We start from the raw sequence: 22,584 nt of genomic DNA, 5'->3' as shown, positions 1-22,584 counted from the left end.
CAAGGTTTAAACCTGAAAATTTTCCTTTGTTATGAAAAGTAAAAAGTTATTCTATTTGTTGAGGATAATTTCTGTTTTTTCTTCTCTGCAACTTAATTTTGACGCAATAAAAGCTCTAATGATAGCTTTGTGAACTTGCTTAGAACTAAAGCTAGTCTTCCACGTTTTTGTTAAAGTGAATTACCTCAATTTTTTCAGATTTCCTTCATTTTGGTATTGCCGCCAAACGCCAATTTCACGCGCGGGGGCTTAGTTCCCAGGCTTGTCAGGAACTAAATACAGATACGTCATATAGTCGTAATTGAAAAGCATTCCAGACAACCACGAGGGCGGAAGTGAAAAGTGACAGAAATTAAAAGTCTTTCGAAACCGAAATTGGCAATCGACTGTGGATGTTCTGTGATACTTATGGCAAACCGATGAGGGGAGATTAATTTTACAAGCCAAGAGTTATTTTAATGAAGTGATTTTTGGTTACATTTTGCGTAGGAGACGAGATTTTCCTAATGAATCATGCAAAGGTATCCTCTATTGCGATGTTGGCACGAAGTCAAACGTAGACAATGAATTCGTACAGTTTACTTCCCTTTTACTCGATATTATTTTCGTTGCTGTCCTCTACCTACGTTTCCTCGCTAGGAAATCATTCTCGAGGTAAGATGGAAGGTTTATTTTGATAAATACACTTCTTTGCGGTTCGTTGTGTGCTTTTAGTAACTAAAGCAAGCACTGTGCATATATCAATTATTTAGTTTGCGTTATAATGGACGTTGCACCTTTGAAGTAAGTTTATGAAATGATTTGGTTTAAGGTTATCGGCATGGTGAACAGGTTTGAATTGTGTTCGAATTTTAAAAGGGTGACTTTATATTTAATTTATTAAGGTTCTCTCTGTAGTTATCACTGAATTCCTTTAACGATTCGAATCATAGAAGGCATATACACGGAATATATTGAATTTGTTTGCAGGGAGGAATGAAATCCCTTTTATTTCTTTGGTTGCTCGCCAATTTTCGTGGCCCTACAGTTTCTGTTTTGTTTGGTTTTGATTCTTTTTTCATATAAGCCAGTTCAACTCTTAGGATGAAATCAGTCATTTCCTTCCCTCTTGCATAATTGAGCTGCAATTTATTTTCTTTAAATTAATGAACAAAATCAACGTGGTTCAGATGCTATCTTTTAATGAGCCTGATACAATATCGGAACTGACTTACGCTGTGTGCGAAAATGTCGATGTCTAAATTAAGTACAGATTAACGGCGTGTGAACGCCAGTTAGTTTACTTTCTGACTGGGGGTGCATTTTGGAGTTGCTATACGGAGCAATCTAGGTATGGACGTAAGTAGCAAATTTTGAAAAAGCAATTTAAATCCGAAATTAGTTTCAACAGTCAACTTAAAATTTCTCCATTCTTTAAAACTCTTGCCAGGATATTGTTCTGAAATGTCAAAGAGAGGTGAGATACATGTCATCTGTTACTAAAACGTTTGGTACATCTTTGGTCTGCCTATTAAGTACATGTACTTACGTTATATATAGGAAAATCCTAATTTGCAACTACTTTCCACACACTAATATTGCCCAAATGATTTACAAATTATAGAATGTTTGCTCAAAACCTCATCAGTTGATTGCTGTAGACTTATGTTTAAATATTAAATGGTAATAAATTGACATGGTTTTCGACAAAACTAGTTTTGTTTAAATCACATATAGGCAATATTAGTGAGTCACCTTTAGTTAGTAAATGCAGATTTGGATTTAAAGAATTATATATAAGATGTTTACTTATACTTTTTTGGCTTTGGCAAGTGAAATCTCCCAGAACCTTATCATTATAAATTTAGTGAAAATAACAATTACATTGTTTTTATTTCAGCTTCATTTGTCACAATTGAACCAGGGAGCCCTGACAATTCATACTTTGTCTTAAGGGGCTCTGTATTTCTGTTAAACTGCACTGTAAGATCTGGATTTGGACAAAGCCCTAATGTATCCTGGAAGCACAATGACAAATGGTTGTTTGATCGAGCGAAAAAAATTGATGATTCAACAGTTCAGTTGCAATTATTGAATGCAAGTGCCCATGATAATGGAATTTACTGGTGTGGTCCAGTATCTGGTGATAAATCCCAAGGAGTAAATATCTCAGTCACTGTGGCAGGTAATAGTCTGTTTTAATTTCACTTTGATATAATTTATACTTATTGAGAACTTTTTTTTGATATGATTTCAGTGCAGTTTATTGTAAGAATTATGGTCACTGTGTAAATACCAGAACTCCTCCAAATCTCAAAGAAAGACAAAACTAAACATTGAATTTAAAGCCACATACATACATGGATAAATTACAAAGGAAGAATGTTTTAAAAAAAGCAGTAAATGGTTTGAACCTAGAGGTAACTGTTGATAAAGTATTCTGATCGTCTGAGTGAGAGTAATCTTGAAAAGGATCAATGTAATTAGCGATGGCAGACATTCCAACAAACTGAGATAAAGTAATTAATAGATCAGTCAAGTTCTTAAAATCAAAGTTTACCTCACTTAGTACTGGGTACTCACTGGACAGTGTTTTGTGAATTTTTTTTTTTTTTTTGGTTATTTTGTTTGTTTCACTTGTTTAAAATTTATTGAGACATTTAAGTTTGTAATAAGACACACTGTGTATCAAAAACACATTAAATACCTAATATTCCCTGGACTTTTATAAGCAAACTAGAAATCTTGTAGGCTTCAATTTAAATGTACAAAAGGCTTTATTGCATTTAACTCCTTCAATTACCTCATGATTCTCCTTTTCAATTAGCTTTTATATTACAAAGTGTGATACTTTATCCCTTTGTCCCTAAAATGATTAGAAACCAACTTCTCCTCACAGTAACACCCTGAATCGAGCAATCACCAATTAAAGAAGCTTGGGATTGTTAAACAAATTCTCCTCATCAGCACAATAGATATATAGAGAACCGGAATATGCATATGATGGTATAAATTAGTTATTTAAAGCCAATTTCCGAGGAGACTCACACAGTCATATAAACTATTCTGACTTTTGCTTTCCAGATCCACCAAGTTCCCCACGGAATTTAAACCTCAAAATCTATGGTTATTATGCATTTATAGATGTCTGGATACTGTGGTCATCTTCCAGCTATACTGGTGGTTTACCTGTGAACTACTCCATCAAATTGTGCAATGACAAACCTGACAACCCATGTCAGAAAACTGCCTGCAGGTTGATCAACATAAAAGAATGCCAGCCTGTAAACATTCTCAGCACTACAATGAATTTCAAGTGTATTCTGAAAACTTTCTTAGATGCCTGTGACTATAATATTTCTGTTATGGCCACAAATGCTGTTGGAAGTGCACAAAGTCTAATTTACCTGCCATATATCTCTAGAAGTTCAGGTATTTTTTTCAAAGTGCTTCTTCATTAATTTAGGATAATTTTAGTATTGCTAATAATATCGCAATCCCCATAATGATTTCAGTCATTAAACCTTCAACTCCTAGAATCTGATTGTTAATTGTCTCATCCAGCTCAGTGTTACACATTTCCGGGTGAATTATTTACAAGAATTTGGTGTTAGATCAAGATGACAGCTTAATTCTGCCTGATAATTTTGAGTAATCTCATTACCTGTTTGCTGGATTAAATATTTTGATAATTTAACAAGACGTTACATGTTATTGTCACTGCTGGAAAATTAAAAGGTTAATGTTTGTCTTTCAGTTACACCCAAGCCTCCTGAAAATTTTAATGTTGAGCGCACAGATAAAGACGGTGAATTACGTGTGCGTTGGAAAGCCAGACCATCTTGGGATCTAGCCGACCAAAATTATACAGTGCTCTATCATGCCAAAGGAGAGATTAAAAATAGGGTATGTTTAGGTAAACATTTTCTAACTAATTTTTCACACATCACCCATTGTAAATGAAATGTTACTGACTAAGAGAACTGTCCTCAAAGCTTTAATAAAATTAAATGAACAAATCCAATTTACATGTCAAGATAAAAAACTGCATCAGTAATTTGTGAAGAAAGAGAGGGGGGAGGAGAGGAGTGGGAGAAGTTATAGCTCAAGACAGGTGAATGAAAATTGGCAGAAGGAGTGGGAAAATGGAACGAAAACTTGTGGTCTCCTGGTCTGAGAAACCTATGTGAGTAGCATAAAAAATGATTTAAAAATTGTTTTTTATGTATTGATTTATTTTTCATGTTTCAAAATGACTATTCACTGTTTTTATTGTATGCACAAGTCAAACTATTTATTCATTCATTCAGGTGGACATTTATTTCTTTAATCATCAGGGCCAATTTTATCATAATTACTAATTAAAATTAGTTAATGTCATTATTATTAAATTAAGAGAATACCCAAGTAATTTTTTAATTTAATATTAATGCACATACTTTTTTAATGTTTGTTTCATTTCAGACAAGCACTAGATCCAATAAAGAATTTACACTGCTTACTGGACTGAAAGACTTTACAGAGTATTATGTTTATGTTGTGGTCAGATTAGATGAATCAGACTGGAGTGAAGCCATCGGGCCAAAAATTGTCAGGACAAAAGCAGGCTGTATGTCTTTTTAATAGTTGTTGCCCTTGTATCTATGTAGTCCAGGCCATAATTTCTCATTTCTTCTACAACCCACACTTGGTTACAGAAATGTTCCCTGTTATTTGCAAACTGTTAAGTCACCTTACACATTGTCTAAATATGAATCATTTTCATGGGTGTATTTGCAATGGCATCCAATATGAGTAAGCAATTCTTGTTTTTCTTGAGAGTATAAAGTGCCATGTACCTATCATTATGCTCATTTTTCTCTTTTGCCATTGGTCACTCTGACTGTTCTTTTCTAAGGACTTCCTTATCACCTTCTCCCTCTTGTCTTCCACCTTCTTGCACACATTGCCTCTTTGTTTCTTTTCTCATCAGCCTAATTGTCTCGTGGGACCTGTTTCTCTAGAGCAAGTTCTAGCACCCTAACCAGTCCATTTTGTTTCTTTAGCTGATAGTTTTGTTTGTATAGTTTTCAAAACTTTTGAAACTCCCATCTGGAATGAAAACAGAACAGCCATAGGGGCCCATAAAGTACAAGGACCTTTGAGAAACAGGCCCCTGGCAGGTCACCTCCCTAAACTATACCCCCATTTACTGACCTTTTCTTGATCTTGCCTCCTTTCCCTTCACTCTAATTCCATCCTTTCCTTTTACAATCTATTTCTCTCTCTTTTCCTTCACTTCACTTTAACTCTCCTCCCTTTATCCTTTGCTCCAATTTTTTTCTGTCTTGATTAACCCTCTCTCCAATCTCGCAATCCTTTAGCATATTCTTCCATTCCCTCCACCCCTCTACAGCTGTAGATGACATCAATCATTTTGATTACAGATCCAGTCAATCTACCAAAGGTGATAAGAGATTATTCGATATCCTTTGCGGGCAATTCTGGTCTCAGGAATGTATCAGTGGAATGGGAGGTGGGTTTTAAACCTTAATTCTTGATACCTAAAATTTCTTTTTAGAACACATGTCTGCGTGTGTACACTTCAAACTGGACTTTTTTCAATTTGAAAATTGTTGATCATTGAGTCTGCTATACTTCAATTTGAAAATCATTCAGGCACAAAACTTGTGGTCTAAGGCTAAATAATCGTGGTAAACTCATAGTTTACAGGCTTTATATTTTTCTCTAATGATTGAGATAATCTGAGTGTTTTTTTTCTTTCGGGAAAGGCTTTTCTGAAAAAAAATTCAATATATTGTCTGAAGTAAAGCAAGATTTCATGGGTTTTGTTTTATCTATCCACTGTGATTAGTCCAGAAAAATCATGCCATTTTCTTTACTATTCAGATGCAAAACTAGAAACCAATGGTGCCTTGGCTACACACATTTCCAAGGCTTTTAACACTTTAATTGTTTTTACTTTGAGTTCTGATTTGCTCCTTGTGATTTTTTGCTCCATGATTGGGCAATTTAATTGTTATCACCGGTACTTGGTTTTGGTTTTTACCACACTCAGATGAGATGGGGCCCTCTTGGCTGCCTCATGAAATAATTTGTTTGTTTTTTCTTTGCTATTATTCATCATTCGATCTCTTTGGGAGGGGAGTGCTTCTCATAGTGATGTCTGGTAATAGAGATTTGATCTAATGCCACCATGATGATGACAAAAAGTAATTGTCTCTCAGCCGGCAGATACCTCATCATGGCGGGGCAATCCTGGTCAGTACGTGATTTCATGCGCATACCATGTTGGCCAGAGGGAAGTTAAAGGTTGTAGTTATACTACTGATGCCAAAGCAACCAGCATTACTTTACCAAGATTGCAAAATGTGCACAGCTATGATGTCTTCATGATCATGTGTAATATGGAAGGAAAGTCCAGCACACGCAGATTGTTTCATGTCATTAAGAAAGTGCAAGGTGAGTGATGAAAAAGAGCAGAATGTCATGTGGGGCAAATGCAAATGAAGTGCAAAACATGAATCTTCATTGCCACTCACCCCTTGATATGATCCTTCTTTGCATAAATGTGGTATTACCTGCCTGAGTGTGATTGTTATGAGTTCAATGTTTTGGCACTGGCGACTTTACTTAGGATTATTGGTAAAAAAAAAAAACAAACTAGTTTAATATCACAACAGCTACATAACATCCTGAAATCCAACAACATGAATCACAATGAACCCTGGAATGTAGAAAAGTCAGCATATTTAACCCTTTACACCCTAACTGGATCATTATGCATATTCTCCATTCTGTTTTTTATACATTACCTAAGTTCTAACAAGGAGAATTTGTAAAACCATCAAGATTAGTTGCTGATCATTTCCTTTATTCTTGTGACTTAAACATTTGTTTCAGGGGTGATATTGTAAGGAGAAATTAGAACCTTGTCACTCTTAGGGATTAAAGGGTTAAACCTGATGGGTGACAACCTTGAAAACTATGAACCAAACAAAAGGAACCTGAACAATAAAATAACAAAACTACAGCTCAAAGGATTACAAATATTTTTCTGAAAATACCCACAATAATAATTACCTATGCCTATCAGAAAAAAAAAGAAACTTATAATAATAATGAATGTTCTATAAGCACAAATACAATGACGAAAAATTAGAAGACATGACAATTACAGTTTTTCAAGGTTTTAGACACATCACCTCCTGTATATACAGTAACATTAACCTACACGCATGTGTTCTTAATATAATTGGGAAAACACAATCAGAAAACTTTTGTAACTTTTCATGTTGTGAAAATACATCTTACCCAAAGTTTTAATCAGTGATTGTGATAATTTTCTATTATTGGTTTAGTTGTGTGAAAGTTTTTTTTTGAAATAGACTCCTCAATCACTGCTCTCTCTTTAATTCCTCAGAGACCCAAACAACAACGACCCAAGAAAGAAAATTAAGTAGCGCAGAAATTGCCGGGCTTACTATTTCAGTTCTCGTAGGATGTACTATAGCTGGAGTTGGAGTTGCTGTTTACTTTGTAAGGTATGAAGATGAATTTCTGTTGGTTTTTAGGGTGGAAGGAAGGGGGGGGGGGAGACAGTAAGGGATGGCAGTGTGAGAGGGCAGGGAGCTCAGGAACCAATCAATCCACCATCCCTGGGGGGATGGAAGTTTTTTTTTGAGGGGGTGGGTGGGGGGGAGGAGATCACACGGAATTTAAAGCATAGTTAGTAGAGGGTCCCCCCTCTACTAACTATGTTTAAAGGAAACAGAGGGGACATCAGTCGTCGTCACCAGCAGAGTATGAAGTGGGGGGTAGGATAGGTATAGAAATAAGGAAACAGATGCAGATATGGAGAAAGAAACTGACAAGGTGTGTGATTTTGAGAAAGGAATAATGGGAAAAGAGACAGAGATGGAGAGGGAGAAATAGATGAGAAGGAAGGAAGGAAGAGAGAAACGAAGGAATGGAAAGAAGAGAGCAAAAGAATAAGAAGGAATGCGAGAGCAAGGGATTGAGAGGGCGAGGGTAGAAGGGACTTGTTTGGAAGGAAGACTGAAATAGAAATGAGGGTAGGCCGTGTGGGACAATGAGAAAGTATTGGTAACAGCACAGTATTCCAAAATATTCCAGTAATTATCTCACAGGACTTTATCATTATCTTTACCCAACGCCTTTTTTTTATTTTTTTTCTAATGGTAGAAAATGGGGAAGCTGGCAAACACTTCTGATGCCCTTGAAGGACATTCAGCTAGAGGTAAGTATTTTTTAGAAGGTGTGGGGAGGGTTTTCCTTTGGTGTCTACGTGTGGTTAATAGAGGCAGAATTGAATGGCTATATGAAAACATCCTTCAAGGTACAAAAATAGTCATAATAGCACTTTTTTCTTAGATGTTTAGTCGAAATATTTGCTCAAACGGTTCATGCGTCTTGTTTTACTTTTTTCGTTTATTTATGCGCTTATTGATATATTAATTTCTTCCTTATACTCATGAGAAGCACTCACGGATTTGTAGAAGGAAGTTCGTTTTTACGTCGGAAAATTGTCTTCAATAGTTGCGTCGGTGTATTCGTTTCTGTTCACCAATAGCTTAGACCATGTGGATTTAGTTTCGGCGAAGTAGCGCGGTTTGCTCATTTCTTCCGCATACTTCTATGATAAAACCGTTGAGTTCCCACACAAGCGCGTTTAATATCGTGTTTTTGTAGCACAATTCCGCTCGAAAGCATTTGTCTTATTCACATTCGTTTTTGTGTCATGAGCTGGGACTGTCTGTGTTTCTAATTACAAACTAAGCAGTGTCAACTTCAATGATAGTCCGTGTTGATTATCACCAAGTCACTTTTGGATCCTTTTTATTTTCCAGCCGCCGCCGGTAGAGTATGACTACATCGCTGAAGCGGACAGCAAAGATGCTAATGGGGACTACAGTCAACTCTATGACAAATAGTATTGGTGTGATTGATATCGAGTGACTGTCACACGCGGATAAGTGTTTTCAAATAATAACTGTTGATCCTTTCTCTCCCAAAATAGGATTCCTAATGCTCAGTTGGATATAAAGAGTTAAAAAAATACCAGAAGACTGGTTAGCAGAGGTGACTAGTTAATAAAAATGACTGACAAGGATTAGTCAAGTACAATCCCTGCTTTTAGGCGAAGTCTGGGTCCGTCAGTGGAAAACAAACTGATGTCAGTGCGCCGCGCGGAACTCTGGGAGTCAGACACCCAAGCATCCATTTTTTTCCTCTAATTGTGTTTTATTCGCACGACGAACTTCTCCGAAATGCAGGGATTGCTCTTAATCTAGGCAACAAGTGAAGATTAAAAAAAATAGCGAAAAACAGAAAATAAAACGGCGATGCAATATATGTTGGAGGCTCTCGTGGAGAATCAGCGGAACGCTTATATTGATTTGTTGGTTCAAAATGATCGGAATAGTTTTAAATGCTGTGCTTGGACTGTGAAGCGAAAAAGATAGCAGTCACATTTAAACAAAGAATCTGTTGGGTTTACGAAGCAGTCACCTCTGCCACCCAGGGGAGAGATCAATTAATGAATCTTCTCTTTGAAAACTTGAAGCTTCCGTTTGAAATAGTTTTATAGCGATTCCAGAAGAATTAAGAGAAATGTTAAAAGGAAAAATTCGTGGCACTTAAGATAATCTTTGTTCCTCTAAATTACCTCAAGAATTAAGGTAAGCAGAGAAAAAAGAGATTAACGAAAATTTTCGGTTCGTTCTAAACGAATGAAAAGTCTAATTTTTATATATCTTTAACTATCTGAAAAATTGCGTGTAATCAGTTCATGAAGTTATATAGTTTCTAATTGAAGCTTCCTGAAATTTTTGCTACAACTCATTTCTATGCTAAAATTCACTCTCGTAAAATCTTAGAAAAAATGAATTGCACATTCGTATGTGTCGGAAAAAAGATTTTTCATAAATGTTCACTGATTGATTTGCGAAACGATGCTTTTCTCTGTATTTGCTCTTTATAAAAAATTCAACCACGTTAGGCATTTTTTCCAACCCTCTTCAGTGCATTCTATGTTATTTCGCGATTCAAAGAGAAGAACACTGGCTCTAGATCTTATTTCGAACGGCTGTTTTTATAGATCCTGAAATTATTGTAGTAGTTTTTTTATCTCATATTATAATTTTTATAGCGATTAGAATCTTATTATATAAGAAAAGTTAATTAGAGTCAATTTCAATTGAGTGTCTTAAAGTAATCCGAAAATGCATTGGTTTTGCTTTACTTCGGTCTATGTTTGGTTAAAAAAACTTGCGTCACTCTCAACCAATTAGATGCAAAACTGAAGTTAATCATGACTACGTCGCCCACGTTTTCCCGCGCTTGGGCAGTTTGCCTCGTTTAGTTTGAGTCCTCTGTTCTAATTAGTCATTTGGTTTTGCGACACTCAATCGAGAAGCGCTCTGAAAGTTACTTTTCGTAATGTATATACTTGGCAATAGTTATAAGCCCGTAGTTTAAGATCCATGATTTAGTGGAATTCCTCAATCTCCTACCCCAGGGGTCTCCAGGTCCCGCATTATCTTTTCCCTTTGATATGTTCGACCTCCGCTACTTCAGAACTCCATCCAAGATGAAGTTTAATTAGCAGGATCGTACCGACTTATACGAATTACATTTGTACTGGCACAGTTTGTGCATAGAGACTTTGTAAACCTTTTTTTTTTTCTTTAATAAGTTAAATTTTCGAGTTACTTTTCTCTGCTCTGCTTTGCTTTTGTCGACATCAAGGGAAAGAAAGATGAAAAACAAAGAAGCTGGAGAAAAAGCGTTTGATTCAAAATAATATTTTTTGTGAATAAATTTTTTAAATCATCAGTTGCTGTTGCTGTGTGTAAGTCTCCTAATTGACGTTGACTCCCAGAAGTGATTCACATGAAACTTCTCTCTACAGCATCCTTACATTGTTCAACAAACAGGTATAATGAAAATGCTCAAAGTCATCAGGAAAAAGTTGTTATCCTGATCTGACTTCAAATTCTCGTAACTAATTTACAAGGAAATGTGTAGCAGCCAAAGGGGAGAAGTCACAGTCAGATCTTAAAGAGTTGAATTACTTCTCTGAGCAAAGCCATATACTTTAAAAGCGCAAAGCTGATGGTCCCATCCACCCTGTTAGCACGTTGCAACCTGGGATAATTTAGCATGTCGCGTTTGTCTCGCGTAACACGGTGAACAAGTTCCAAGGATTAAGAATCATATAGTGCGCTCGTAAGTGACCATGCGCCCCTCCCAAGAAAATCATCTTCAGTATAGAGGATTCCAGCCATATTTCCACCCTGCAATTGTGTAAGCCTCAGGAGGTTTCAACCACATCTGCGGGGGCCTGTGCTTCATCAATCCGTTATAAATCTCCCATTTTCCATTTGAGAAATCATCTTATGATTAAAGCATTCCGGAGATATTTTACCGGCTCTGCTAGAAGTTCAAGCAACTGGAGATTTCAACCGCGCCCACGGACTTCCCATAAACTACAAATCTTAAAAAGAGAGCATTTTCTGGAGAATACTCTTTTATTATATCTGGCGACCATGGTATTCGATATACTGGGATAAGAAAGACACCCAGGGGGAAATTAAAGAGAGACTTCCGTTTATGTCCACTATAGTATTAAGGTGGTTTACTCAGAAGTATCCAGATCTATACAAGAATTTTATCCATAATTCCGAAGTGCTGACCACATTGTTTGACGTGTGCGCTACACTGGGTCACGTCCCGTTGTATTTAAATCATCCCGGTGATACAATAACTGGTCAAAGTCTCTTTACTAAAATTTACAAGCGGTCACCTCTATCAATAAAGCGGTCGTGGTCACTCTTTACCAAGTCTCAACGGCCTGTTTGCATTGTTCTCCACCCGTATCCAAAGGTCACTTACAGCGCAACCACTCATATGAACTAAAAATAATCTTTTAAGTAAAATGTAATCCATGTTTATCTACAAAATCAATGTCAGTAGTAGTTTTGAGGGAGTTTTTGGAAATTAGTAATCAATGATGGTCATTTTTGTCGTTTTTATAATACACATTTACATCGTTCTAATGTCACAAAAACTTGATCTTGATTGATATATACATATTCGTGATATTTCACGTAAGGAAATTCGGAAAAGTTCCGTGATGACATACCGAGATAAACGGAACTAACTTCGAATTAAGGGCCGGGAAACATCATTGTAAAAACCAAAGTAAACAACCCTATTTGGCTCAGCTGTAGGTTCTCATCCATTTAAGGAGCTGGTCTCAAACTTCCCCATAACTTTAGCAAAGTAATGATGATTGAATGCGCGCACACGATTTTAAACTTGAACCCTTGGATCGACGAATGTTTGAAAACGTTCGAATGCAAGAATGGAGAGTTCTATTTTGAGTGCTCAAAATGTACCCGGTTATAGAATAGGAAAACTTGATCTAGCCACGCAGTCTCGTGCGTTTGTTTACGGGTACTTTTTTTCGGGTTAAGGCAAGCTTTGTGAGTGCCTTACCGTACCTGTGCATGCCATATCATAACGGCAGTTGTACTGTTAAAAAAAGTGTTAAAAGGGCGACGAGTACATCTTACACTCTCAAACCGAATGCAGTTACGTTGCCTCTGCTTCACTTTTAAACGCCTATATTGAAGTCATCCGTTGCTTTGTTCCTATTAGTACGAGGTTTGTTCAAGATAAACGTATAACCAGTAACAGGTCCGTTCCGCGCAAGTTACACAAACAGCAAAACGAAACAATTTAGTTACTTTGTTTCTCTATTTCTTTCTTAGACAAAAATAAACATTTCAGCTCGGCCACCTTGAAAAAAACAAAAACAAAACCGGCCACTAACCTTCCTGAACACCAAGATCTTTGATAGGAAGAACTCAATGGGGTGATACCTTTTACTGCCAACAGTTAATTTTTTTTCTCATTTTAAAGCTACCGGTTAACCCAGAATGACACAAAATAACACATTCTATCGAAATGAAAAACATTTACGGTGATTTTTCTCGCGAACAACGCTTAAAGTTTGTCAATTTTTTGGCGTGATGTTTTTTTATACCGATAAGGACCGGTTAACCCCATTGAAACCTTTTGTTAACTATTGATGAAATAACTTTAAGCCTGTGTCTTTTACCAGCAGTAAATTTCAAAATAATTGATCGCGGACTTTTCACTTTTAAAGACCTTTTTCATAATAAAATGAAACATGCCCATCAGCTTCAACCACAAATCAACCAGGAGCTCCTGCTAATCTATGTAAATAAGAATTTTTGGGGGCCACGGTTTTAGATAAAACCGTGTTTCTTGTTTTACAACTGCTGTTCGCAGAGTGCGGCTGCTTAGTTAAAAAAAAAATACGTTAATGGAGCCAAGTCATTTATCTTCAGCGTTCGGTTTTTGAACTTTCACTGCTCTGCAGAGTTCATTCTAGTGACACTAAAACTAAAATCAATACATTTACCAATGTTCTCCGCGGTCAACTTACTAGGATGTTAAGCTATAAATATGACTATCAGACAGTTTGTTACCTTGTTACCTCATTGTTAAATGTCCAGTACAACAATAATTACGCCTTATTGTAGGATGTAACAGCTCAAGAAAGAGCCTTTTTTAGACCCTTTAAATGCATCTAACACTTCGTCTTCATCTTTCCACACTGATAATTAGGAATGTCTGTTATTTTCGAAACTTCCCGAGACCTTCTAACGCTTTTATCCATTTTCAGGGACTTCGACGCTCATCCGGTATTCCAGGCTCTCCCGGTCTACCAGGGAGCTGCATGAGGTCAGCGTCATACAACACCACTACCCCCACAGTATTTTGCGCACCAGGTAAACAAGGTTTTAAAGCGATTATAGGGGACAACGGAAGCCGTTGATTACCGGGCCATCCTGGACCACGAGGACACAGGCCCACGAGGAAATAGGGGAAACGAACACCCCATAGGAAAAAGGGTGATATTGGGCCCCCAGGGAACTCTTCTGATCAGAAATGTGTCATGTCCCCCGGTGCACCAGTTGGGTGAATAGAAGTGAGTGGTTCGATAAATATCCCGAAGTCCATTGTGATAGGAGAGAATTCTCACAAGTCTTCAGTGTGGAAAAAAGTCAAGTGCAATCAGAAGTCAGAAATTATTGCTCCTGGCGCAGACAATGTGACCGCAGGGTTCATATGAGCGCCTGAAAAAATAATCAGAATTATCGCATTAATAAATGTAACCACATGAGTTGAACTGAAAATATGAGATTTGCAACGGAAAAGATTACGCAAGAAAGTTATGAATGGTAAACAGTTTCCAATGAAAGTAAGGCAATTAACACAGTGGCGAAGACTTTACTTCAAAAGCAAGATTATTGCCAATCAACTCTGGATTTCCGATGTAATCCTACTTTTTGGTATAGTTTAAAATGAAAATAAAACTTAAGCTACCACAAAATTTTAATCGTAACTACAGTTAATCGGCTTCTCGACAATCTTGCCTCGCGTTCCATCATGTACCATGAGAATAAACTTCGTAAAGTGCTTATGAGATTGTTAAAATCCAATTCTACTTCATTTTATTTTAGCAAAACATGTCGGGATCATTTTGGCGTCTTGAAAAAGAAATTGCTTGCATAAAACCCTGAAATGACCCATAGCTAAGCTGGAAACACGCCAAAAACAAAAAAAGGAATGAAGCAAAAATGAGTGGGGCTAATTGTGGAGGGCGGAGAAAGAAAGAGATTTAAAATTATGAAAATAAAAAAAAGTATTGCTCGGTTTTTCAAAATGGACGGACCAGGAAACAGAAAACTATTCAAGATGGTGACACTTTTTCACAACTGACCTGAAATTCCACCAGCCCAATAGCAGCCGAGCATAACACCAATTCCCCAACCGAAGTTCACGGAGAAAAAATTTCCAAACTCCGACTTGCTGAGAATCATCTGAGCTACTGACGCTATTCCAAACGTCTGCATAAATATAAAATTGATGAACTAAAGTTTGCGCTTTTCCAATGTAAAAGAATCAGTTATGCCATGAGCTACAATAAGATCGACTGAACGTCTTAATTTTTCACTTATGGGAATCAGTTAAAAATCTACTTGCTGCTCACTCACCAGCAAAATGAATGTAGAAGCGAACTCAGCGGTAGCTTCTCTCATCAATTGGGGCAAACGGAAACGAACAGCCATGACGTAAACTCAGTGATCACGCTGTAGACAACAAAAGAGAAATGGAATATGATGAAAACAAGGTTTTAACCGAATGAAATTTTTCTGCACCAAACATTTTTTACATGCAGATTTCGATAAACATCCTTCTTACACAAGTAACCAGTTGTGTTTTTATGATGGGTGAAACTTTTGGACCACAAAAAAATTTGACGTCAATTTGTCGTTCGTTTTCCAAAAAGCGGCAAAGCTATGACGTCATGCAACGATAAACATCACAACAGCAACACCGGACGACGGTCAAGAAAGAAGGCGCCAGTTTATACCTTTAGTAACACAAGAGACAACTGGCAATTTGCAGTCAGTCTTTAAAATTCTACCGCCACACCATAATTTTGGAGGCGATCGGCTCGTCTTCATCATGTTTAAATTCCGCCCCTCACACGCTCAGAGAAGAGATTACCGTGTTACAGTTATGTTTACAACATAAACCAATTGCTTGCCGACGAAATATTTGTCTCTGTACCTGAACAACCTGAATTGATATCGAAATTTCCCCGTCTGTACCTGAACAACCAGAACTGTTAGAGAAATTTCCCCGCCTTGTTAACAGCTCTGTAGTTCTGCTTTGACTATTAACTGTTCGAGTATTAAATTCACAGCTTTTGTGTTTGAGAACCTTGGTGGTCGTATTTATATCATTTTGCAGTGAAATGATATCCATGAATAAGACTGATGGAGATTAACACAGATTATAATTATTGACAATGCTTCATGACCAAATGATCTGAGCATTTCAGATAAACCTTCCTTCATCTTCATACGAAACTTGAATCACAATGGTAACTTCGAAAATTTTTTTTTTGTATCCCACAGGGGAAGCCATGAAGTAATTCATTAATTCAAAAAGTCTTTCCAACTGTCAAAGTACGTCCTTCATTTGATGGTTTGCTAAATTATATTGAACGACATTTGCAAGTGACCTAGGCTGAGGAAGAGGGACGAAAAGTCAGAAGTATTCTCCAATTAATTCCATGTAAATTCTTGCAAGAATGTGAGTTGCAATTTGTCAAAGCTGTCTAATAAACGAGATCGAGCCGAACTTTCATGTTACAGTGTCCTAAAATGTCTGTTGTACTCACAACTCCCCCTCAGTTCTAAAGATTCAACAATAAATCAAACTTCTCCACCTCCTTCGCATTGTAATGTGAAAATAAATAGATCTGTCTGTATAGTACCTTGAACCGTCACACAATTTATAAAAAGGAAATGAACGAAGAATCAGAAGATAGGAAAATATAGTTAAAATTAAATTCTCTACCGCAATCCTCAAGTATAAGAGGATAGTTCACTGGGAGGTGATAGCTTTGCAATGAAACATATGCTTGATAAACTTGTTTGATTTGCTGCTGTTGAACTTGTAACACGGGAGCATGTCTCTTAATCAGCACGAAACATTTTTTCACCTGCTTTGTTTCATGTTTTTATTTTTGATAGATGATCTGTAACAGGCAGGTTTTTAGCTTTCGATTGAGAATATCCCATCACATAAAGCTTTGCAAATGTCAACTGAAGAAAAAAAAAAGCCTTGTCGGTGTGCGCTATCAAGAAACTGGAAACACTCCAAGGCCTGAGTGTAGACTGAAAGTCACGCAAACCGGTAAACTTTTAACGAATACAAAGCAGAATAAATGGAAAATACAAATGTCACAATTCAGTGATAAACAGCAATTTGTCACACCTTTCGTTTGGGTGGTGTTGGCTAATTTCAAGATTCTATTTCGTGTCGATTTGTTACGCAAGTGCTTTCCATTAAGCTGTAAGCTTATTAACAACTGTGAACAACAACTGAGGAATGTTTGTTCTGAGTAATCACTAAAACGGTATACCCTTGGAAATATTTTGAAGCCCTTTTTCGGTTTTACTTTGCGGTAATGCGTGAAAAAAGGAAACATCTGAGAATATAAGCTGTGGTCAGCTTATGGCGTTTACTAAATTTAGTGATTCTACGGCTGACCAGATCCGGAAACTTTAGGACTCAATGAGCTTACTGAAGGCTTCTGTGTTGACCTCTAGCCTCTTTACGTAATGCCTTTAATGTCTTGACTTCTTCTTAGATTTTTGTGCACACTTAAACCTTTTCCACTGTTACATTTAATCATCAGTTTTAATTCTTACCTCCGAAAGTGTAGACTGGTTCACAGGTTTCTGCCAAGCAACTACACAATAACGAAGCCTTTCTATGCAACTTACCAGTTCCTTCAATTTGTTTATGATTGAGTTTAAATGTTTATTTTAACCTTGATGTTTATTAGCTTTGATTTGACAGCTTTTTCAGCCTTTGTCACGTATCATTTGACATAATTTTGCAATAGAATGTGAGATTTTTACTGATTGGCGGCTTGGACTCCTGGACAATTGGACAATCAAACCTTTCGACATTGAAAGTGGTATTTGAGTTGATGTCGCGAGAGCTAAGAATATTTCTCTCTTTTGAAGAGACTTGCAATAAAATTAATTGTAAGATGAAAAAAAAAAAACCGCTATATCTTCTAGCCCTGGTTCTATGGAAACTATTAACAGACGTACGTACGTACGTTTTGAAATAGAGTTGACAACTTATCAGTTTGAAGACATTACAACCATTTACCTTGAAGGCCGAGAGACCATTTTAAAAATTCCAGATATTGTTGAATATTTCATGCCAGTGTAGGTAATGTACACAATATCACTAGCTAAATGGTGGTCGGTGTCTCTAATCCTTAAGTCGATGTCTCGGGACCTAAGCGTGAAACGCTATTACGTTAAAATTGTAAAATGAGGTTTGTTCACGTTACTTTTAGCCAAAGGATACGTAATGAGTCAACTAAATTCGCTCGCTTTATATTAAACTATATATGTAATAAAAGAAGCGTTGTTGACATCAATGAGTATCCGTGACTGGGAAAGGCCGAATTTTGTTTAAAAAAAGTTGCTTAATTCCTGATATTCTTTAAAAAGAAGCTTTTCTTCTTAGCTTGATCGATCAGGATGCCTGTCAGCTAACTGATAGTTCGAATTCCTTACTGGTGTAATTGCATTATCATTGCTTATGTTGTCCTGATGAGTCAGTGCAGCTGTTACGATGTTTTTTTGAAAGCTTCCTTATATGGAGTTATTGATCAGACTTAACTACTTGGTAAATTGATAAATAATAGAGAGACTAAATAAACAAACAACCATGGATGAAAATCGCAAAAGGAAAGAACTGCAGGTGCGCATCAGAAAAATGAAATGAGATATCATGAAAATGCTGCGAGTCCAACCACACATCGAGTTCAAAAAATGAAATCTGGCCGAGAAGGGAAGGAAACTCAGAGGCAATCACTAGAAAAGGGAAGATGGATAGTAAGGAAGCAAAAGCCGAACCATTTCTCCCTAAATTTTTTCCAAATGTCGAGGTTTCCAAAAACATAAGTAATTAAGAAGAAAATAGGCGAAAGTCCTTCCCTCATCTGATCAACAGACAGAGATGAGACATAGTTTGATGCTACTCTGGCTTAAAGATCTGATGAATGCAACTGAGAAGATACAATTCGTAGACCCAACGTTTTGACACTCCTGTCTAGTGCCTTCATCAGGGGTGATCTAAACGCTGCAACAAGAGGTCCTTTTATATGCTCATGATTGGCTGACCTTTTTTTCTGACGAAGTGTAAATAAGCGTCAGGAAGTAAGCCGCCATCATCACGATTTATAGGAGCGTGGGCGGAGTTGATATGCCAGGCTTCCAAACAAAGACAGAGATGACTCAGCGTCATCACGAACGCTTTGACTAGTATCTTTATCTCGCAAAATTGTGAGCTCTCCAGCCAAACACCAGTCCAATTTAACCTCGAATGAAATTTTTATCAATTTTTTTCCTCTTTGTTTCAGTTTTAAGCATTTCAAAAAAACACATGCTTCCATGAGAATCTACAACCTCTCTTTCTAAGTTAACTCTTATTACGTGTCAGTAGGGCTTTTTATACACGACTTGGTTCTTTTGATTAGATTGTTCAAACGTAACATTATTCTGTGAGCGAAGCAGATCCCAAAGAACACTTCGAGAAAAAGACTGTGTTACATTCTAATTGCAATGATGTAGAAACGCCATCAGCATGAAAAAATAAATTTAAAAAGAAGGAACTAGTCCTCGCCTAGTTGTTAGCATTTCAGCATTAATGTAGTTAAATCTAGAACTAAGTCAGAGCTACCCTGCAAATTAAAGGAAAGAAAGTTTAAAAAAAAATCGTTACCTACATTTTTGTGCAAACAATTCCATGGCCGCAAGACGATTGTGGCACTCTGTGGTGCGGTGAATAATCTGTATCCTGGAGTGAGCGGTGTGAATCACCTCAAAGGTTTAGAGTGCCTCTCGGCTAGCTAACCCTTACCGGAGTTATTGCATTATTACCGCTTATGTTGTCCTGATGAGTCACAGCACCTGTAGCGACGTTTTTTTTCTCTTAATATTCAGATGGAGTTACTGGCTTAGGTACATTTTAAAATGATAAATGTGGCAACGATAAAAAGACTAATTAAACAAACGACCAAGAATAAAAATCGCGATAGTAAAGAACTCAAGGTGCGCATTAAGAAAATGAAATGAGATATCATGAAAATGACGCGGGTCAAACCACACATCGAGTTAAAAAAATGAAATCTGGCCGAGAGGGGAAAGAAACTCGGAGGCAATCACGAAAAAGGGAAGGTGGATAGATAGGAAGAAAAAGTCTAACCATTTCCCTTTAAAATTTTGCCAAATTCCTTTCCTCGTCTGAACCACAGACAGAGATGACTTAGCTGCCTTGGGGACGCTTCGATCAGTATTTTTATCCCGTAAAATTATGAGCCCTCCAGCCAGATATATTACTCCAATTTATCTCCTGCTGTGGAAATGTTTTTTTCCTCTTTGTGCCAATTGTTTCTTTTGATCGATGAGATTGTTCAAATGTAACATTATTCTGTGAGCGAAGCAGATCCCAAGAAGCACTTCGCGAAAAAGACTGAGTTACATTCTATTATTGCAATGATGTAGAAACGCCATCAGCATGAAAAATTAAATTTAAAAAGCGGGAACCAGTCCTCGCCGCTGGCTGTCAGCATTTCAACATCCATGTAGTTAAATCAAGAACTAATTCAGAGCTATCTTGCAAATAAAAGGAAAGAAAGTGCAAAAAAAAAAATTACCTACACTTTCGTGTTTACAATTCCAAGGCCGCAAGACGATTGTGGCACTCCGTGGCACGGAGAATAATCTATATCCTGGAGTGAGCAGTGTAATTTAACTCAAGGTAACGAATCGACTATCTATTAAAACTCTTTATCACACCATAATTGTTTCAGCTGTTGAATGAAATGTCTGCCCAAGCACGCCTACGCTATAGACTCGCTATGTCTCGATACGTCCCAAAGCGAATGCAGTTCAAGTCAAAGCGAATCGTTCAATAAACACTAGGACCGCCACCCCATGATGCCCCTTCAAGCAATAGCGACAGACAAAAGTTTTTAACCCTTTGGTGAAGTTCACTTAATAATATGTTGACAGCCAACCCTGCCTCGTCTGCCTCGTTTTACATAAAGATAAGATCAAATGCTTAGTTTTCATTGACGAAAGCACCTTCCCCATAAAATGAGTATGTTTTTATGACCTCATTCGTAAACAGCTCTTCACTTTCCAGTTTTTATTAGTCATTTGCTTTGAAAAAAACAAAACAAAACAAAACAAATAAACAAAAACAAAAACAAACAAAAAAACCAAATCCGTTGTGCTGTTAAGTAGTTCCGACGAGGTAAAATGACCTAGCGTGACTCAAGCGCATCCCAGACGATCGATGTCATCACAACACACATTTATGTAGACGTAAGATAAACACGTATATACTTACTGAAGAAGACATATTGCTGAGTTCGTCTGGAACTAACTGCTACTGCTAAGAATTACATTGTAGTTCGCTAAACAGTTTGGCAAACTGAATCTTGCCTTGGGTCGAAAGGTTTTACAGGTTCATTCATAGCGCCGCAAATTGGATATCGAAAAAAAAAAAAAGGCGCTCAAATGAGAATGTAAAATGATGACATAGAGCACCACGGTGTTAATTAGTGACCTATATTATGCAATGATATGAACAAGTAACTTCAAACTTCAACTGTACCGTTGTTTTAAAGTTAATTCATCCAAGACTCTCCCATACAACTTAGCTTGCAAAATGACTGCCCTACTTTCGCCGAAGTGGAAAGACTGAGTTGTGTTTACCTACAAATCATACAGTACTGGCACTGCAGATTTAAAAAAGGAGTGACGTGACGGAAGAGGTGATTTTAGGAAAAACGAATATATCGGAACCACTTAAAGAAGGAGGAGTGGTCTGGCTAACAGCTGCCCTCGTCTTCTGATCTTTTTTTCTTATGTTTAGTTTTAGAAGAACAGACAGATCAACAGTTTTCCACCAATTTCCGCCGGGAAATGATTTCATTTTCTACGTTTAAAAAGGGAAATCGATACATGTCTACAACTAAAGGTAAAGTTAATTGAAATCCGAATTGCCTTTGATTCAAATTATTGGGCCTTTCGTTGTGTTATACACTGAAAAGTCAAGAAAAGCAGACTGTGATAAGCAAACGTACCAACACATACAACCAACACCAAACTATGGCTAGTACAGAGAGAAAAAAGCAACAAAATATACCTCACGGTGTGTCAGTACGTTCTCCTGAAGTTTGTCTCTGATGTCGCTTCAATGATAAGAAGAGTGTACGTAACCCTAAAAAAGTGCATGTCCTTTGTAACTTTCGGTCTTGTAGTCTAAATATCTTTAGAAGGCAAAAATAATACACATTACTTACGATTCTACAAGACAGGAGAGCTATCCGAAAACAATGTGTACGCTGTCCTTGTTCTGATTACACAATAGGTAATTGGAAGCTATTGCAGGTTTTAAAGTCATTTTATCTGATTATAAGCTTACACATTAACCACAACAAATTAAGCGAACACAGCAGAGAGGAGAGGGAGCGGTGAATAGGTTAATTTTATTGATACTTTAGAAACAATCCACTAGATAAGGTGTAGTAACTTATTGCACCCTTCGTTCCGCAAAGGGATTTTCGAAATTGGATCAAAATTAAACTCTCTTGCATGAAGGACTTCAGTGACTTTGTTTCAAGCCTTTTCAGGACATCTCGCCATCTAAAATGGATCCTCCAGGTACTCATATTTCCTTTGTGACTGTTATAACGTGGGACTCCCCTGGGGAGGATGATGTCATATTTTTGCACTTCTTTTCTCTGGGTAGCTTTGCCAAGAAAGAGCGGAAAAAGCGAGCTCAAACTTGCGGAAAAAGAAAAGATATCATCACAGGACCGTCGATGAAATTAATTTCACAGCAACGCATCCTTACGTAGCTTAGCTAGACACA

The 22,584-nt window shown here is 37.1% G+C and overlaps 2 protein-coding genes across 12 annotated transcripts; one reads left to right on the top strand and one right to left on the bottom strand.

The window, feature by feature from the left end:
• The first annotated feature begins 300 nt into the window (after window positions 1-300).
• LOC149048863 (uncharacterized) lies at window positions 301-10,836 on the top strand. 2 transcript variants are annotated; one of them, XM_089201001.1, is made up of 11 exons: window positions 316-654; window positions 1,430-1,456; window positions 1,880-2,164; window positions 3,064-3,411; window positions 3,737-3,885; window positions 4,444-4,588; window positions 5,406-5,494; window positions 6,207-6,441; window positions 7,403-7,523; window positions 8,185-8,239; window positions 8,850-10,836. In XM_089201001.1, the coding sequence occupies exons 1-11, from the start codon at window positions 564-566 to the stop codon at window positions 8,931-8,933; spliced, it is 1,629 nt and encodes a 542-aa protein (XP_089057127.1). In that variant the 5' UTR covers window positions 316-563; the 3' UTR covers window positions 8,934-10,836. The 2 variants fall into 2 exon arrangements, with proteins under 2 accessions (XP_089057128.1, XP_089057127.1); XM_089201002.1 differs by lacking the exon at window positions 1,430-1,456 and having other exon boundaries at window positions 301-654.
• Window positions 10,837-12,743: 1,907 nt separating this feature from the next.
• On the bottom strand, window positions 12,744-22,093 carry LOC149048862 (aquaporin-10-like). 10 transcript variants are annotated; one of them, XM_089201018.1, is made up of 6 exons: window positions 22,013-22,093; window positions 21,856-21,930; window positions 21,714-21,752; window positions 15,093-15,188; window positions 14,819-14,945; window positions 12,744-14,171 (listed from the first exon to the last, which is right to left on the bottom strand). In XM_089201018.1, the coding sequence occupies exons 4-6, from the start codon at window positions 15,165-15,167 to the stop codon at window positions 14,110-14,112; spliced, it is 264 nt and encodes an 87-aa protein (XP_089057144.1). In that variant the 5' UTR covers window positions 15,168-15,188; window positions 21,714-21,752; window positions 21,856-21,930; window positions 22,013-22,093; the 3' UTR covers window positions 12,744-14,109. The 10 variants fall into 10 exon arrangements, with proteins under 10 accessions (XP_089057144.1, XP_089057146.1, XP_089057147.1 ...); XM_089201020.1 differs by lacking the exon at window positions 21,714-21,752 and having other exon boundaries at window positions 22,013-22,087; XM_089201021.1 differs by lacking the exons at window positions 21,714-21,752; window positions 21,856-21,930; window positions 22,013-22,093 and adding exons at window positions 19,427-19,610; window positions 20,357-20,646.
• Between the last annotated feature and the right edge of the window lie 491 nt (window positions 22,094-22,584).

The sequence above is a fragment of the Pocillopora damicornis genome, chromosome 3, assembly GCF_964200805.1.
Source record: "Pocillopora damicornis chromosome 3, jaPocDami1.2, whole genome shotgun sequence".
NCBI classification, from domain to species: domain Eukaryota; kingdom Metazoa; phylum Cnidaria; class Anthozoa; order Scleractinia; family Pocilloporidae; genus Pocillopora; species Pocillopora damicornis.
Note: the sequence above shows the minus strand (reverse complement) of the source record. Positions and strands in the feature narration are given on the sequence as shown.